Source organism: Abrus precatorius, unplaced genomic scaffold (genome assembly GCF_003935025.1).
Source record: "Abrus precatorius isolate BTA unplaced genomic scaffold, Abrus_2018 Scaffold8, whole genome shotgun sequence".
Taxonomy (NCBI): domain Eukaryota; kingdom Viridiplantae; phylum Streptophyta; class Magnoliopsida; order Fabales; family Fabaceae; genus Abrus; species Abrus precatorius.
Window position 1 is genome coordinate 27,309,972 of NW_020874428.1, and position 18,139 is coordinate 27,328,110.

Genomic DNA, 18,139 nt, shown 5'->3' on the forward strand with positions numbered 1-18,139 from the left:
GTTATGGGAGTATCATATAGCTCTTCTTATTATTGACAAAAGAAAAGAAAGCTCTTCATATGGTAACGCTAATAAATTTCTAGTATTCTGTCTGCCATCATGCTACAATTAAAGTTGAAGAAACTCCTTGACAACTCTTATCGTTGCCTGATACATAATAATTTGTTTGAAATCTGCACCATTTCTGCTTGTCTTATCCCCCATTTATCTTTTTTAAGTACATGGCCATTGTTTGCTTGGAATTACGACTCATGGTTGAATTAGTTACTACAGAAGTGACATAAACTTTACCTGTTTAAAGGACAAAGTACGGTTCCCCTGAAACTTTTGACCTTGCAAAATAGATTACAGTAGACTGTACTGGCTAGCTTCAGGGATTTACTTAAAAGTTTCTTATTCATGGCATGGTGTAAACTTCAAGAAAAAGTCATTAATCATTAGAACATACTATTCTTAAAGAGTTACTTGTATTTAATATATAATAATTGAAGGAGTAATCTTAATGATTTTTTTCCAACGATATATTTGTTTTGATAAAAATAAAATGAAACAAAATAGAGAAATGAAAACATTCAATTTAACTCATTTGATATAGCATAGAAATGAGAAGGGAGAGAGTTTTTCATGTTGGATCCATGGAAATACTTGTTTCCCATGAGGATAAATTTCATTTACTTCCTTTGCTCCTCATGTAAGATTCTCAAAAAGAATTATAGTTTTTTTTTTCCATTTTTCTTTATTGTTTCTATTTATTTATATAATATTTTTTTTCACTTATCTTCTTTTCATTTTCTATTTCTTCTATTTTTTTTCTTTTTCTTTTTATCAACCAAACAAAGTGTAATATCATATAATATCCTTATCCACGCACGAATAACAATGTCGTGCTCGTACTAGTCTTGATGAATTTGACATGCATTATATATATACAGTGACATTACTACTTTTTCCACAATGATGTTTAGAAAAATGGTCAGAGAAAAATGAAATAATCACTAACCTCCTGAAGCTCCGAAACCAGTTTATTTATTTCCAAAGTACAGAGAGCACAAAAAACTTTGACATACCATTCATGATTCGTGGAGTTGATTGGACGTGTTTAAAATACTGTGGTTCGAGTAAAAGGATGATATTATTATAACCTAACTTTCGTCCCATTACCTCTAATAATTTATAGCATTTGGAAAGTGATTTGGAACAGAAACCCGAACTTAAGGATATATTTTGACAGCTATGATAGGATCAGACAGTGATTTGATCACTTAACATGATTTTTTAAATCTACAATTTCTTTAATAAAAAATAATCTTATTCAAATGATGAACATATTCACAACAACACAATGACATTAATTCTCTCAACAAAAATAAAATCACAAATTTATTCATTTTTAACACAGTTTATTGTGAAGCATAAAAAGATTATATGATGGCTGCAAAGTTTGTATGCGCATAATCTTTTTCATAATGGAATTATTGAGAGGCACAGGGCATCATCTTCATCAAGGAAAAACAAGCCTAAACTCAGTGGAGCACTTTGAAAGGTGTGAAAAGGTTCAGTGAAGTTACCCAAAAAACAAGCAAGTGTTTAAAAACATGTTACAAAAATTATAAATATAAACAGGACACATAAATTATGACTAATAATATTGAAATAAATATAAATTTATATATATTTAAACGTGAATCAAAATACACTATAAAATTAATGAATCCATGATCACTCATTGTGAGGGTGGTAGTGCTCTCTAAACCCTGACATTGAATTCGCTCATGCGGTAGGTGATAAATCTCAATTATGGAGAAATTGCAAAGGATGTCGACCTATATATCTAGTCTTATCTTTATGATTTTGGGAAGCAATCACAAGTTGGGGGAAATTGGGCAAATAATTAGAAAGAAACAAAGATTTCAATTGTTTCTAATAGACGAGGATTTGTGACATTGATGAGGATCAAGTCTCCCAAACGTGTGAATTCAGGAAGTGTAACTTGGCATTTCTTCTTACATGATTTGGGATGGGAATGGACCCTATGGCTTATTATTGATGGGATTTCATTATGTCAATAACAAATCATGTTTGGTTCCATCAACCCGTGTTATTATTGGGGATTCAAAAGTCCAATTGATGTGCATCGAATTCACCACTTGCTGACTCTACTGCACGTGTGCCATGTATTAAGGACAAAAGTTCCCATGATGGTACACTTGTAGACCACACTAAGGGTCCGCCCTCAATGCAAATCATTATATCTCTCACCATCTTTTTTTTACTCTCTCTATGTTCCTCATATTTCAATAAAGAAAATGAGTTTATGACATCCCTTGTTAAGTTTATCCCCTAGGGAAGAAGAGAGATCATGCAACTGTTGGGCTCAACGAGTGTATTTGTGAGTATAAAACCAAATTTTAGAAGAGATTAACAAATAATAATGCAGGTATAATAAAGCTAATTAAATCTTGTAACAAATAATATCATGTTTTCATTGAATAGCATTTATTAAATTCAGCATCTTTTTTAAAATACAAAACATTCATGTGAATCAAAAAAATTATTTTAATTATGTGAGTGGAATAACCATACTCTAATGGCTAACTACTTACATACACATCAATTGGCCCATCTTCCAGCACCACAAGTAGAAAGTTGCGGCTCAGTGATAAAATGGCTTGACCTAAAAAACAAACTGATAAAATGGCTACCGACAATAAGAACATGAACAGAAGACTCATTATTGTAATCGAATGATGATAACATGCTCATAGGCAAGATTCATACGCTGCCCTCTATTAATGTTTGGTCATACATACATTTAATTTGTAACAACTCTATTGTCAGTCAAATTTGATTTTTCCTCTGATTTTGTTCTAATATAGATGCTACCTAGCTAACAGCCTAACACTAGGAGAATCTATATAAAAGCTATCTTCCAACTCCATTTTTCTTATATTATAATTTGATTTCCTTAAAGTATCAAAAGCTGAGGCATGACACAGCGTTTGCACTCACTTTTAATAAACAAACGTAAGATAATCGGGGGAGCTGAGGGAAGGTTTATTATAATCTTGAAGGAAATAAAGTTGATAAACAATAATTCAATCCCAACATATATAATTAAGGTTTGAGATCATTGCACCATGCAAGCGTTATTTGTATGTGTGTTTTTTAATTAGTGCCATAGAAAATCCAACAATTTTTCGTTTCCTGCATGTGCCCGGCACCCATTTATTTTTCTGTCTGGGACTAGCTTATGCATATTTCTAATGTTTTTATATTCAAAAGTTGAAGCATTCATGTGGCATGAGATATCCAAATCATTATTTCCGTTCATGCTTGTCAAAAACCTTCATGGGGTTATTCATATGTATAAATATCAATGGAAATTCAAATACTGAGAAGGAAAGCAGAAGGAAGGGAATGTGACAAAAATAAAAAGTGAAAGAAGAAAAGAAAAAAATAGTTTTTAAAAGCAGTTATTGAATTTGACAAGAATGCATGAAAGAAAAAGAAAAAAATTAATTGTAAATTATTTTAATAATTGTAAAAGGGAGTGCTACAAGCGTTGATTAATTACATTTTTCAAGAGATGATTATTGTTTACCTGTTGTTATTAAATACTTTTGGTTAGAGATGAAGAAATTTATAGTGGATGGGAATCATTCCACATCTTTTCTTCATCTTCTTGTTCTTGTCTAATCTTACTTTTCTATTTACTGAATTCATATATTGGCTCGGGATCACTAGGTGATCCAAAAGGGCCTTCTTGGTTTTCATAGATAATAGGTGAAGAATGACATCATGCCATTCGTGTGCTACAACCTTGATTGTTCGGAACATGCCCCGAGGGGAAGCCTTTATGACTTACTTTTTCACTAAGTAAACCCAACAATAAAATGGTGGGGTTAGGGAATGGATCGTTTTAGACTAATGCAAGAATTCTCCATCCAGGCATAACTGGTGCCTTTTGTCTCTTCTTTTGAATGTCATTGGGGTCCCTCTATTCACCCTCTTTTGGCTCAATGATCCTTTACCAATGATTTTCTTTTTCCTATAATTCTTTTGTCATCATACATCATAATATGCTTAAATTTTAAATTTCATTTTTTTTATTCACAATCATTTGTAAGGTTGTGTTTGAATGGATATTTATAAACTTGAGTTTAAATAAATTTAATTTTTTAGAGTTAATTTTATCTAAATAAGAATTTAAAGTAATGTAATGTATATTTAAAAACTCTTAAAAGTAAGTTGATGATAGAATTTAGTATTATTTTTTTACTCAATGCAAAAATTACAAATTATCATGTTAATTCAAGGGCAAGTTTGATATTAAAATTAATTATATTCAAAATTAACTAAATATCAACCCTTTTTTTTATAAAATCATGTCATAATAAATTAAACATAATTACATGGATGGCTAACAAGAAACCAAACATATCCTAAATGTGTAAAATAAAGTAAGTTTTGGGGTCAAATTTATGGAACATGGTATCACCACCTATGTAGATGTTTGGTTCCAAACCGTTAAATGAAAGGTAATACATGCAGTCCAATTCAATGAATCAAAAGCTGACAGCTACGCATTACACGGGTGCATATCATAATAAAACTTGTCCTAATTAGTCTACAGTTTTGATGATTCAAAATGTATAATTGGTGCAGCTGAAACTTCCCCATCTATCAGCAAAATGAAGCAGATGGCAGATGGGACAATTGGAGAAGATTGTGTGATCAAGCAAGATTCATCATTCACATAAAACAGTCAAGAAAATTCAAGCTAGATAAGGTATAGGGATCTTCAATCAAATCTAGTGTACTCATCTTTCAGGTTCATTGATATGATAGGTGGGAAAAGTGATACCCAAAAGTTTTTGTATGTGCCTGGGAAAGGTTGATATAGCTGTATATATGTCTAGAGAGTTGAAACAGCGTATACATATATCATTTACTGATTTATTTTTCTTCTTAATATACATCAACTGTTTCATAGTTCTTCGGTGATTCAGATAGATGAGCGAATTATCTTTTTTTAAAAAGATTTTGTATCTGAAGTATATGAATAAAAGTGTCTTAACCTTTGAATTATAGTGAGTTATGATATATTTTAACTTAGATAAAAGATACATACAACATTATTTATATATACGTACATGCTATAGACAAACTTAACTCAGACTGAGATATCTGGATCAGGATCGTTTACCATTTTTATAAACTTTTTTTTTTGTCTCGTTATAAAATCCTTTTATGAAACCAATTCATGATTTATTAGCTATAGAATTGCATCGTTTTGTTTGAGTTCTTCATGAACTGCAGGCTCCCGAAGATGCTACAACAAATTTTTTTTTTCTTTGTCGCATTAGACAAACATTAATTATTTTCTTTTCTTAAAGGTAATCATAATCCTGTTTATTTCAAATCTAAACTAGTTCTAAAGCTAACTTATGGTACTGCACCAAATTAACTAATTATTTATTGAATTTATAATTCTTGTTTTTATATTTTTTACTTTTTGAGTTAGAAAAATTTGTTTTTACAACTTTTTCTTAGAAGTTATTTACGGATGGTTCACTCCAAAAGCACGAAATGTTTTGCTTTTTGTAAGTTATCTAGTTTTTGCTTTGTGGATAATACCAGTTAAATGGTTGAAACTTCAGTAATATAACTTTGTTCCTTCCAACCTTGAACTGTTACCTTTTTGTTGAAGTAAATAAGTATATAACTCTGTTAAGTGAACTAATGAAATTAAAATATTATATTACAAATTGTATCATTTTTTATTTAATTTTTAACAAACAAAATCTCATTAGTTCATCTGAGATTGGAATATTTACCCATAAAATAACTTAGACCCTTTCTTTAAACAAAAGACCACCCACACTTACGACTTCACATACTCCTCATCTCCATGTGCACGTCACTTCTCGATCAGATTCTCATGCACTCCTCCATTTATATATAAACAAAGCGAATTGAGTCTTTGTTATTATTATTATGAACTAAAATATGTCCATTTTGCTCCTACAGGATTGCTAATTCAGGAGTATCTCTTGTAATTTGAATAAAATTAGCACTAATGGTAGATACCCGACTTTAGATTTTAACAGTGGAAACAAACCCCCTCTTTTCATTCTTCAGAATTTGATCCAAATATGCAAGCTAGTTTCTTAAGTTTCAGAAATTCAAAAGGTGGCATGTAGCAACCACCACATCAATGGCTCATCAAAAACCGCAACCACACAAAGGTGATGGACCACAAAATGGGCCTAGCTAATTAAAGGAAGAAATTATCTTGTTGATTAACCGAATATAGAGCTATTATATTCAACCATCAAATTGTCTATTCAATTTGATTATCACCCCATCACTATCTGTAAGATAATTACCTTAATGACCCAACTTAAAAAGTGCTAAAGCCATTTTCTGTACTATATTTTACTAGTCCTAGTGCTTACTTAACCATCCCTTGTTTCCTGCCAATCACAGCAGCTAAATAAAATATATGAAGATGAAAAGTAATTATTATTTATTATTACCAAATAAAAACATGAAACAGGATAATGCATAAGTGTCCACGTGGGGAACAAAAATGCGAAATCTTCTTTACATGATTTTCACTCTCCACTATTTTCATGTCTGACAGTTCACTATTAGTGAAAAACACTATCTAACAGAAACTAACAAATTGGATTACATTCAGACCGCAAATTCCACAAAATTTCAACTCACTACTTGACAGGTTAACCACGACCAGAACCAATATAAAAAGAGGAGTTTACATGAATAAAAACCAACAAACATCATCATGTGTATGGACATATCCTTGTCATTGAACAAACCTATTACAATAACAAAAGAATAAAGAACCTGGCTCTTGTGTCCGGAGCTTATTCTCTTCCTCTATAAACAATTTATTGGTTTTCGCCTCTACAATCCCAACACAGATCACCACTTCTCTTCTCTCAGCAATGTCAATAAGCTTAATGAATCTGTTACTTTCTCCCAAAATCTTCTCCCTCACCTTGCTTCTCTTGATAAACTCTCTTTGCTTTTCTTATTGTTACTCCCTTAATGAACAAGGACAGGCGCTTTTAGCATGGAAGAACAGTTTAAACAGTTCTGCAGATGCATTAGCATCTTGGAATTCTTCAAACCCAAGCCCATGCAACTGGTTTGGGGTGCACTGCAACTTACAAGGAGAGGTGGTTGAGATAAACCTGAAGTCAGTGAATTTGCAAGGTTCATTGCCTTCAAATCTTCAATCTCTCAGGTCCTTGAAGATTCTTGTCCTCTCATCAACCAACATCACAGGAAGGATTCCAAAAGAAATTGGATACTGTGAAGAGCTCATTGCCATTGATCTCAGTGGCAATTCTCTCTTTGGTGAAATCCCAGAAGAAATTTGCAGGCTAAGCAAACTGCAGAGTTTGGCTCTCCATGCCAACTTTCTTGAAGGCAACATTCCATCAAACATAGGAAATTTGACAACTCTTGTGAACTTGACACTCTATGACAACAAACTGAGTGGTAAAATTCCAAAGAGTATTGGCTACTTAAGAGAGCTCCAAGTGTTCAGAGCAGGAGGGAACACAAACCTTAAGGGTGAGATGCCATGGGACATTGGAAACTGCACCAAGTTGGTGATGTTAGGCCTTGCAGAAACCAGCATTTCTGGGAGTCTTCCTTCTTCAATAGGAATGCTGAAAAGAATTCAGACCATAGCCATATACACAACTCAGTTGTCAGGCTCTATCCCAGAAGAGATTGGGAAGTGCAGTGAGTTGCAGAACCTGTACTTGTATCAGAACTCAATATCTGGTTCAATTCCAAGTCAAATTGGAGAGCTAAAAAAACTTCAGAATCTACTCTTATGGCAAAACAATATAGTAGGAACAATCCCAGAGGAACTTGGAAGCTGCACAGAACTCAATGTCATAGACTTGTCAGAAAATCAACTCACAGGTAGCATACCAACCAGTTTTGGTAAGCTATCAAATCTGCAAGGGCTTCAACTGAGTGTTAATCAGCTTTCAGGTATTATACCTCCTGAAATCACAAATTGCACTTCCCTGACTCAACTAGAAGTTGACAACAATGCTGTTTCTGGCGAGATTCCTCCTCTTATTGGCAACTTGAGAAGCTTGACTCTGTTCTTTGCATGGCAGAACAAGCTCACAGGAAAAATCCCAGATAGTCTTTCGCAGTGCCAAGATCTCCAGGCACTTGATCTCTCTTACAACTTTTTAACTGGTCCAATTCCCAAACAACTATTTGGACTGAGGAATCTCACTAAACTGCTGCTTCTTTCCAATGACTTTTCGGGCTTTATACCACCTGAGATAGGTAATTGCACAAGTCTCTACAGGTTGAGGTTAAATCACAATAGACTGGCAGGTACCATTCCATCTGAGATTACCAACTTGAAGCATTTGAACTTTTTGGATATTAGCAGCAATCATCTTGTTGGGGAGATTCCTGCAACACTATCCAGTTGCCAAAATCTTGAGTTTTTGGACCTCCATTCAAATAGTCTCACTGGTTCAGTACCATATAATCTGCCCAAAAGCCTGCAGTTAATAGACCTCTCAGACAATAGGCTAACAGGTGCACTGAGTCATTCCATTGGTTCATTGACTGAACTAACCAAACTCATCTTGGGAAAGAATCAGCTCAGTGGAAGCATCCCAGCAGAGATCCTATCTTGCTCTAAGTTACAACTTCTAGACTTGGGAAGCAACAGTTTCTCCGGTGAAATTCCCAAGGAAATTGCTCAAATTCCTTCACTAGAAATCTTTCTCAACCTCAGCTGTAATCAATTTTCTGGAGAAATCCCACTCCAATTCTCAAGTCTTAGAAAACTTGGAGTGCTTGACCTCTCCCACAACAAACTCTCTGGGGACTTGGATGCTCTTTCCAACCTTCAGAACCTTGTTTCATTAAATGTTTCCTTCAATGACTTCTCTGGTGAATTACCGAACACCCCTTTCTTCCGAAAGCTCCCTCTCAGTGATCTCACTGCAAATAATGGTCTCTACATTGCTGGTGGTGTTGTAACTCCATCTGACAGAATGGAAGCCAAGGGTCATGTCAGATTGGCTATGAAGATTATAATGTCCATTCTCTTAGTCACCAGTGCAGTACTAGTACTGATCACAATCCATGTCTTGATCCGTGCTCATGTTGCTAACAAAGCACTCATGGGAAACAACAGTTGGGTGATGACTTTGTTTCACAAGTTTGAATTCTCTATTGATGACATTCTCCATAGTTTGACATCATCCAATGTGATTGGCACTGGAAGTTCTGGTGTTGTGTACAAAGTCACAGTTCCGAATGGCCAAACATTAGCAGTTAAAAGGATGTGGTCATCAGCAGAATCTGGAGCATTTACTTCTGAAATTCAAACATTAAGTTCAATAAGACACAAGAATATCATCAAGCTTCTGGGTTGGGGGTCCAGTAAGAACATGAAGCTTCTGTTTTATGACTACCTCCCTAATGGAAGCTTGAGCTCATTGCTTCATGGTTCAGGAAAGGGAAAAGCAGAATGGGAGACCAGATATGATGTTATGTTGGGAGTGGCTCATGCACTTTCATATTTGCACCATGATTGTGTGCCTTCCATACTGCATGGAGATGTCAAAACCATGAATGTGTTATTAGGTCCTGGCTATCAACCTTACCTTGCTGACTTTGGACTGGCTAGAATAGCAAGTGAAAATGGTGATTTTACTGTTTCCAAGCTTGTTCAAAGACCCTACCTTGCTGGTTCCTATGGATACATGGCTCCTGGTATATATATTTTTTCACACTTAGTTTGAATTGGTTAAGTAATTTTCAGTTCTTGCATAACCCATTGAAACAGTACTAATTTTTTTTCTTGTTTTGGCACATTATGTACAGAGCATGCATCAATGCAACGGATCACTGAGAAGAGTGACGTGTATAGTTTTGGGGTGGTCCTACTTGAGGTCCTGACAGGAAGGCACCCACTAGACCCAACCCTTCCTGGGGGTGCACACTTGGGTCAGTGGGTTAGGAACCATTTAGCAAGCAAAGGAGACCCATATGACACTCTTGACCCAAAGCTGAGAGGTAGAACTGACTCTACCATGCATGAAGTGCTACAAACTCTAGCTGTGTCATTTCTATGTCTAAGCACCCGAGCTGAGGACCGTCCAACAATGAAGGACACTGTTGCAATGCTCAAGGAAATTCGACCTTTCGAGGCCTCAAGCACAGATCCTGATGTATTGAAAGGAGTTTTAACAGCACCTACTTCTCCATCACCTAAGAAGGTAGTTTTACATGAAACTTCCAAGTGTTCCTTTAATTTCACAGAGGACTCAATCTGCTGAGCAAGTATGCACGAAACTACGATTCGTATCAATTGTGCATAGTCAAATGGAATGGCAATTAGAGTTGGCCAGAATTACTAGAGATATGCAAATGTAATGTAAGATGTATAATGCATATGTTCAAGAATCCATGTATTGGATATAAATAAAAAGCATTCTAGAATCCAGATCTGTTTCAGGCTAATTGGTTTCTCAATATGATATAAAGGATCTCCTTGGCCATAATTATGCTTGTGCTAACTTTGTTTATACTTTTATCTTACATTTAATTTTTTATGTTCTTATTTTAGTGTATGTGGTGAATGAACTAACATGTATCAAATTAATAACATTTTCCAAGCTACAAGTTTGAAAATTCTCCAGTGTTACCACAAACTGAGAAATTATTAAATGGTCGTGTTTGGTTTCGTGTCAGATTCATTTATACCTGAATCTATTCTAACGCTACAAGCTATAACTTCCACATTAAAACGTGATTTTCTTGAGTTTCCAAACATGCACACATGGTAGTCCTAGATCATACAATAATTTCTCGCCAACCAGGGATTTCGTGGAAACGCTAAAGACTTAATAACTATCCAATAAGAAGAGAGAAATCTCAGGATTTGTGGAAGCTGAAACAATGATTGGAGTTTTTTTTGGGTAACATGCATACACACACGCACACACTGATCCAATTCAGCTTCTCAATTCAAAGTTAAAACAGTGGCCACATGGTACAACGTTCAAATCCTCACATGTCCCATGTGCTGTCTGAAAGAGACTTTGCAGCGATTGGAAACTCCTCAGGAAGCACATATATTTAGTTGGGATTGAAAGTCTGTATATTATAATCTTATGCATATGTATCTATATGCAGGACCATTATACTGAAACATAACATGTTTACTGTATAACAGATTCATAATCATGCAGCATATACAGGTAGCAAAAACGAACAAGGAAATATTTTATTATTTTCAAGGTTCATAAAATTCTCTGTACTAATAAATAAGTTCACAGCATATTTTATAGGACCATTCGCAAACGACTTTTTGGCTTTACTAGGAATAGTATGAGGATGAGTGAAAATAATTTAGGACCAGAATTTGAAGTATTGCATCGTTGGAAAAATAAAAATAAAATTACGTGGAAAGAATGGATAGAAGAATAATGAATGTCTTCTGCAGTGGGAGGAAGACAAGAAAATTAGAGCATGAATTTGTCATACTGTAAAGTCACGTTTATTCTCATCAAAATAATATTTCTTTTTTTTTTCTCCTTCTGATCACAAACAATGAAAATTGGATTTTGTACTCACACCCATTCATTTGTACTGACTTGCTTAAGAGAACTAAATTCTATCACTCTTTGGCTTTATTCTTTTTATATTCATTCTTCTTTTCTTTCTTCTTTTTTAAAATATGAAATATAAAAAGATAAATAATATTTAAGAAGCATTAATTTGATTAACAATTTTAATTAAGGAAAATGTTACTAATAATTTTGAAACTCTTTTCAATACTTTTTTTAGATATTTTAAACCATCTTCCTTTTCACCAACAATTAATAATAATAATAATAATAATAATAATAATAATAAATATTATTATTATTATTATTTTAATGTTGAGGCTAGTGGTCAACGTGAGTCAATTTAAAAAATATGAATAAAAAGATTTATTGCAACATTTTTCTAAAGTTGAAAGGTGTAATGCATGACCACTTATTCAAAATTGATAACTATTCCCATAAATTAATACAAGACTTTTTAGCATGTTTTTATGCTCACACACACATTTCTTGAGTACTTTTCATAAAATTCACTCATTCCATAATTACTCCAAGTTAAAAACGTATTTAACACTTAACTTTAAGAGTTTTTAAATAATATGCTACCAAAAAATAAATACAAATAATATAAGTAATAAATTTTTTTAAGTCATCGTCAACTATTTAATCTCTAAATTTATCTTTCTTCTAGAAACTTCTCAAGAGCCACTTCTTGTTTGTGTTTTATGGACAGTTTCTATGTAATTTCTCACAAATGTGTTCCAGATTTTTAGCATCGCAGTTTCTATGAATTTCATAGTATGGTTTAAGGAAAACTTTTTAAGATGCTTCATTTTCCGCATTAACCTTCCAATGTCTTAAAAATTATTCTTTTCAACCCCAAAAACAAAAATCTGAGCTGTTGTGGAAGTGTTCTGGGAACATGTCTGCATCCAACTAGGCCCTGCAAGTCCCCATCGCTTTATGAAATAATTCTACAGATGCCATTATATCATTAATAGCACTCGTTCAGCTCTAGAAGCCTTAATGCTTGTTAATGGTTGTAATTGGATAAACATGTTAATAATGATCTTTCTAGCGTAAGCAAACATTTAAAATTAGCAAGCATTAATTGATTTTAGATCATATGAGCACCACATCTCTAAGAATGGGCAAAGTGGATTCACAATAGCACCTCCTTAGTGGTGCTTGCTACTTTATCTCAGCCTCAATATGAGAGGGGAAAAGTAGCTTCAATGTACACAGACAAGTGTAGTCTTGTGTCTTTAGATGTCAAATGGCCTTGGCAGCATTGAAGCAATGAAATACTAGTTTTCTTGCCACAGCACTATAAGCCAACAGAGGCTTCAACCCTACCAATATATTACATAATATACATTTCAAGAAACATAAATGGACCCACCAATGAATATTCAGATAGGTATGAATTTTGGATGTACCAACTGTACACTATGGAGAATTCTGGTCCTGCCTATCTAATTTTTCAATATGAAGTTAATGACATTCCAGTCAAAACCACGGTATTGAAGCCATCGAACAATTCTTGATTTCCTTGTCTCCTTTGGTACATTCTGACCTCTGAACCACTGCTTTGAGGCCTGAGCATAAAGATGATCCATGGAATGCTTTGACAAGCCAATAACTGACATGTGATCTTCTTCACAATCATTGTCCATAAAGACCAATTCAACTGCCTTCTCAGCATCAGCTTGACTAACTCCCTTCTTGAACAGTGCCTGACACAACAATTGCAATACATCACACAAAATATTTCCTTTGATGATGATAGGAAGTGCATGGCTATTGAAGGCATGTGCGGTGAAAGGTGTGCTTTGGCCTTGCAAGGCCCACCATCACAGTGAACAACTTTCAAGGAAGCACTGCTTTTGTGCATCCCTAGTGTGGGCATCTAAACTTAATCTAAGGTGAATGATGAGGAGAGAAGATTAGGCTTCAATCAAGCACTTTTACCTTTCTTAGCGGGGCGGGGAAGGGAATATGCTGAATTCAATCAAGGAAATTTTTGCATATTTGGAAGGAACCAAAAAAGTGATAGGAGAAAGCATTCGATCAGATAAATTACAAATGAAAAGAAAAGATAATAGGGTTGGAGCTTTGCAGTTGTTAAACAATTCACTAAGAGGTTGTTTAGGAAAGGGGATTTTGGAGCAGAAGGCAAAATTTATATTTTAAATAAATATATTTAAAATTAATATTTTTTTAAAATAAAATATATAAATTGATTTATTAACATAAATTTAATGTATTAATAATGTATTTGTCATCATAAATGATATATAATTCTTTTAATTTAAAATTTAAAAATATCCCTTCCACTTCAAAAATCCCCTCCCAAACAATACCCTAAGAAAAATAATTAAACTATGACATGAGTCAAGCAGGTAAAAGATATAATTAATTTCAAAATACAGATTACATAAAAGGGCAATCCGTTGCTATAATGCTCCCACCATGACAGATTCAGGAAGGGTCGAATCCATTAGGTTCTGTTGTCGGTATTCTTTGCATTTGCAAAAGGCTACTTCTACATCTTGAGCCTGTGACCTCTTAGTCACACAACTGTAACTCTAACCGTTACGCCAAAGGCTCCCCTTCAAAATACAGATAACATGGAAAGCTAAAAAATCTTATACAAATAATTTCATATCTTAGGAAATGACATAGGTCTTGTTACTTTAATTTTTCCTTCTATGCTGGTACATATTTTCAAGATTATGCTCTCAAGTAGTAATTCTGAAAGAAAAAAAAGTGCATCCACACAGCTCTGTTGAATTTGCAAGCTGCTGTCAGAATCCACTACATATTATCCTCCAAACAGAGTTAAAATTATGATATATTTTAGAAGCACACCACAAGCATAACACCAAATTACAGACAAGTATTTCCTTTTCTGCTTTGCAATGAGACTAATAACAAAACACAGGGAAGAATTATTGATTGAGAAGAAAAAAAAACAGAACAGAACAGCTGTAAGGATATGTGTAAGAAAACAAAAAACAAAATAAACTAGCTTACTTGTTTGATCCGTCTTGGCCCCCAACTTGACGAAGACCATCTAGATTGAGAAAATGTTTCAGCATACAACCTATCGTTGATCAACCCTCTGATACCAAAAGGAGTTACACCAATCACTATAAATTCACAAGATGTATAAAATGTCTGCAAACTCGGATTTTATAAATGAACTTAAAGAATCACATTTTGAAAAATCCTGCATTATATGCTTATTTGTTAAACAGTAGAGAAAGTTTGCTAACCAGTTGTGTATGAAATTTTATTGCAAGCATGCCATTTTACACAGATGCAAGTAGCAGTATCATATTAATGTGATAAAAATAATTATATGCAAACTCTTGAAAAATTTACGATACATGTATGATACAGGTTATTCTGAATGGAAAATAATTACTTAATCTGCATATATAAACTAATAATGTGTTTGAATTAATATAAAATTTGTTAGAGTATAATCTTTTCAAAAAAGTAATACAGTCTTTATCCTTCCTAGATGAAGAAAACTTCAATGAAAAAAGAAATGAGCATTTTCAATTCCCAAAACAATTTCCAGGATTTGTGTTAATAAACACCTTCATTACAAACCACATCTTAATGTTCATCTTCACTCTTCTTTATTCTAAGATACAAAGTAAAGATTTTCAGTGGTTGCATTGTTGACAAATAATCATCATTCACCACAAGTTACAAAGGAAGATTATAATATCAATGTAAAAACTTAGATAATTTCATTTTCAATTTATTATTCAGCAAACAGACTGAAGTAACAGTTGGCTGGAGCTGCATTCCAAGCAATCTTCGTGACAGCTATTTGTATATGTGATTGCAGACACCTCACTTTTAAGGCCAGGGGTCACATAACATATATTACTCTCACTTTGTTGTAGCTGAATAAAAACTTGATCGAAACCAATTTTAGGAAGTAGTTGTCTGAAAGCTAGTAATGCTTCAAGTAAAGATGCTTTTGAAAATGGCTTACAAATAACATCTCTGCAATTTTTTCTATATGAAGTTAACTACACACCTTCTCTGGAACCTGTTTACCACTGCCTCCACTGCATGAGCAGAGAATCTCTTTCCAAGCAATTTCTTTCTCAACTCAAGTGCTGTGAGTGCCCTACAGAACAGAGAGACAGGCAGGCTTAAAATAAAGACTGCATTTTACATTAAGACATGCACTCTTCTCTTCCCAACAGTAAAAAGATATTAGCTGACTAATTATTACAATTTGTTTTGTCTTTGTTAAGAACTTATAAACAAACCCAATTCCAGGAAATTCACTGTTATTTCCAATTTACTTAAACTTTTTCAAAGGCATGCCAAATAAGCAGAAACTCATTAGCACAAGTTTGTTTTTTGATATAATGATATACAAACAACCCCGATCAAATTGAAATTTCTGAAAAAAATAAATGGGATATTTGTAGGTAGACAGTGAATAAATGCCAAAGTAATACATACTCTGTTCTAATATCATTTTTTTAGCTTTTGTATTGAGCCTTGGCAATTGTAAGGTTGCTATCTTGTAACCCAGAATTCATGGGTTCAAATCCTAGACACACTCTCCATTTGAGAGGATATAGATGTGTACATGTAACCTCCTCAAACCCCACTAGGTGGGATCCTTGTGCACTAGATCACTCCTTTCCATGGTAACATACCATCAATTCTTCAATTTCTTAATGGCAGTGTTGAAAGAGGGTAAACACCTGGCACAGTGAGTTAAAATAAAAAGGAAGTTTCCTCAACACGAAGCACAGCTACAACGTACTTCAAACTCATAGTAGCACGACAAAAATTGATTTGTCTAGCACATAGGAAATGAACATTATGCTTGCCCATAGTTGGTTCTGAAACTTTTTTATTAGGTTGACAATACAGTATATAACTAGTTTCCTGGAGAGGGGGAGGAGACAACGACTAACCTAGCTGCAAGTAATTTAATAGCCGATTCCTCAACATCACTTGTAAATTTGTCAATTTGCATCAAATCCTGTTGACAAGAGTCTCCTCCCTGATGCATTGTTAACTCTTCAACCTCTTCAATAAGCACACTGTTTGATTCTGCAGCAGAGTATTCCATTATAACAAATGCACATCGTGAATCTAGAAGCATGAATCTATCATTCATTCTCAATCTTAATGGTAGAAGATCATATTAACCCTAGAGAAAGCTAACTTTAGTTAACCATAAGACCAACACTGTTCCTCTCTTCCCCGTTCTTTTCTTAATATCATAATTGTTTTAAGTAGCTTATTTGTATTCGATTTATCAATTACAAAGAAGCCTCAGAAGAGTGTACAATATCTTTTGTTTCTTTTACGACTAGTTGAATTGAATTTCTCAGGTCCATCAAAAGCACACCTGATGTATTCATCCAGTACAACAATATAACAACACCGTATCATCACACTAAAAACTGTAAGTCACCAATCCCATGCCAGGCGTCAAATTTAATTGGAATGCTTAAAATCACAAATCTATTATATTTAGCTATCGATAGCAATGTAGTTCTCCCATCCTGCATAGTGAAGCACAAGTAACTCCAAAATGATGAACTAAAACAATATCATCCTAGAAATGTTAGATAGAAGTTTACCTTCTTCCCTGTCATCAAAGAGTATATCAGGGTGAATTTCATCTGGATTTTGAGAAATTTCACAGTGTGCAATTGTTGCATGCTCGTCTTTTTCACCATTTATCTTCAGCACACTAGCATCAGAACAGCCACAAATTTCCCGTCTTTTCAGTGGCAGAGCAGTTTCAAATATTTTCAGTCTGGAGGATGTGATTCGAATATTCCTAACAGGAACAGAATAACTAAAGCCTCTGCTCTTTAAGCACACAATCTGAGACTTCCAAATGGTCCTATTTTTAAGACAAACCCCCCCCCCCCCCCAAAACAAAAACAAAAAAAGGATTAGAACAATGGCCAAAATGTTTAAGAATGTAGCTACAAGCTATCCCTATTGGTGTTTTATAATGCCAAGGTTGAAGAATCAAAATGTTTAAGAATCAACCCAATACAATGCCACCAATTGGGCAGTTAAATTAGAAGTCCATAACTCATTTACTCTGGAAAAAAATCAGAATTTTCTGTCAATTTGCTTCTCCAATTTTCTTCCAGTAGGCATACAAGGGGGTAGCAAAATTAGGGAGCTAAAAACGAGAGATAGAAGTTACCGGGGAATTGAAAAAACGCGAGAGGGAAGCTGGCACGCGATTTTGAGACCAATGTTTCCCGCGAAACTTGCCATATTCGTGCAATCAAAATTTGTGGCTAGTGAGCGTCGCCGTCACCCATTTTCCGTTCATTTTCACCGTCTCCTTTGTTTTCTGTTCTGACGAAGAAGATCATTTTGGGCCAGCCCGGAATATGTGATATCCGGTGGAGGTTTGGGCTGGACACCCATGCTCCAGTTAGAGTGGAATTTTGGGCTTTGGCCCATGATTCCCTGACCGTCAAACT

General features: G+C 34.2%; 2 protein-coding genes across 2 annotated transcripts; one reads left to right on the forward strand and one right to left on the reverse strand.

Annotated features, from left to right (window-relative positions):
- Positions 1-6,795: 6,795 nt before the first annotated feature.
- On the forward strand, positions 6,796-10,582 carry LOC113847242 (LRR receptor-like serine/threonine-protein kinase). The gene is made up of 2 exons (XM_027476224.1): positions 6,796-9,795; positions 9,907-10,582. The coding sequence occupies exons 1-2, from the start codon at positions 6,972-6,974 to the stop codon at positions 10,359-10,361; spliced, it is 3,279 nt and encodes a 1,092-aa protein (XP_027332025.1). The 5' UTR covers positions 6,796-6,971; the 3' UTR covers positions 10,362-10,582.
- A 2,128-nt stretch (positions 10,583-12,710) lies between these two features.
- Positions 12,711-18,025, reverse strand: LOC113847723. Its single transcript, XM_027476976.1, has 6 exons — positions 17,854-18,025; positions 17,270-17,538; positions 16,595-16,733; positions 15,694-15,786; positions 14,670-14,757; positions 12,711-13,369 (listed from the first exon to the last, which is right to left on the reverse strand). The coding sequence occupies exons 1-6, from the start codon at positions 17,925-17,927 to the stop codon at positions 13,109-13,111; spliced, it is 924 nt and encodes a 307-aa protein (XP_027332777.1). The 5' UTR covers positions 17,928-18,025; the 3' UTR covers positions 12,711-13,108.
- Between the last annotated feature and the right edge of the window lie 114 nt (positions 18,026-18,139).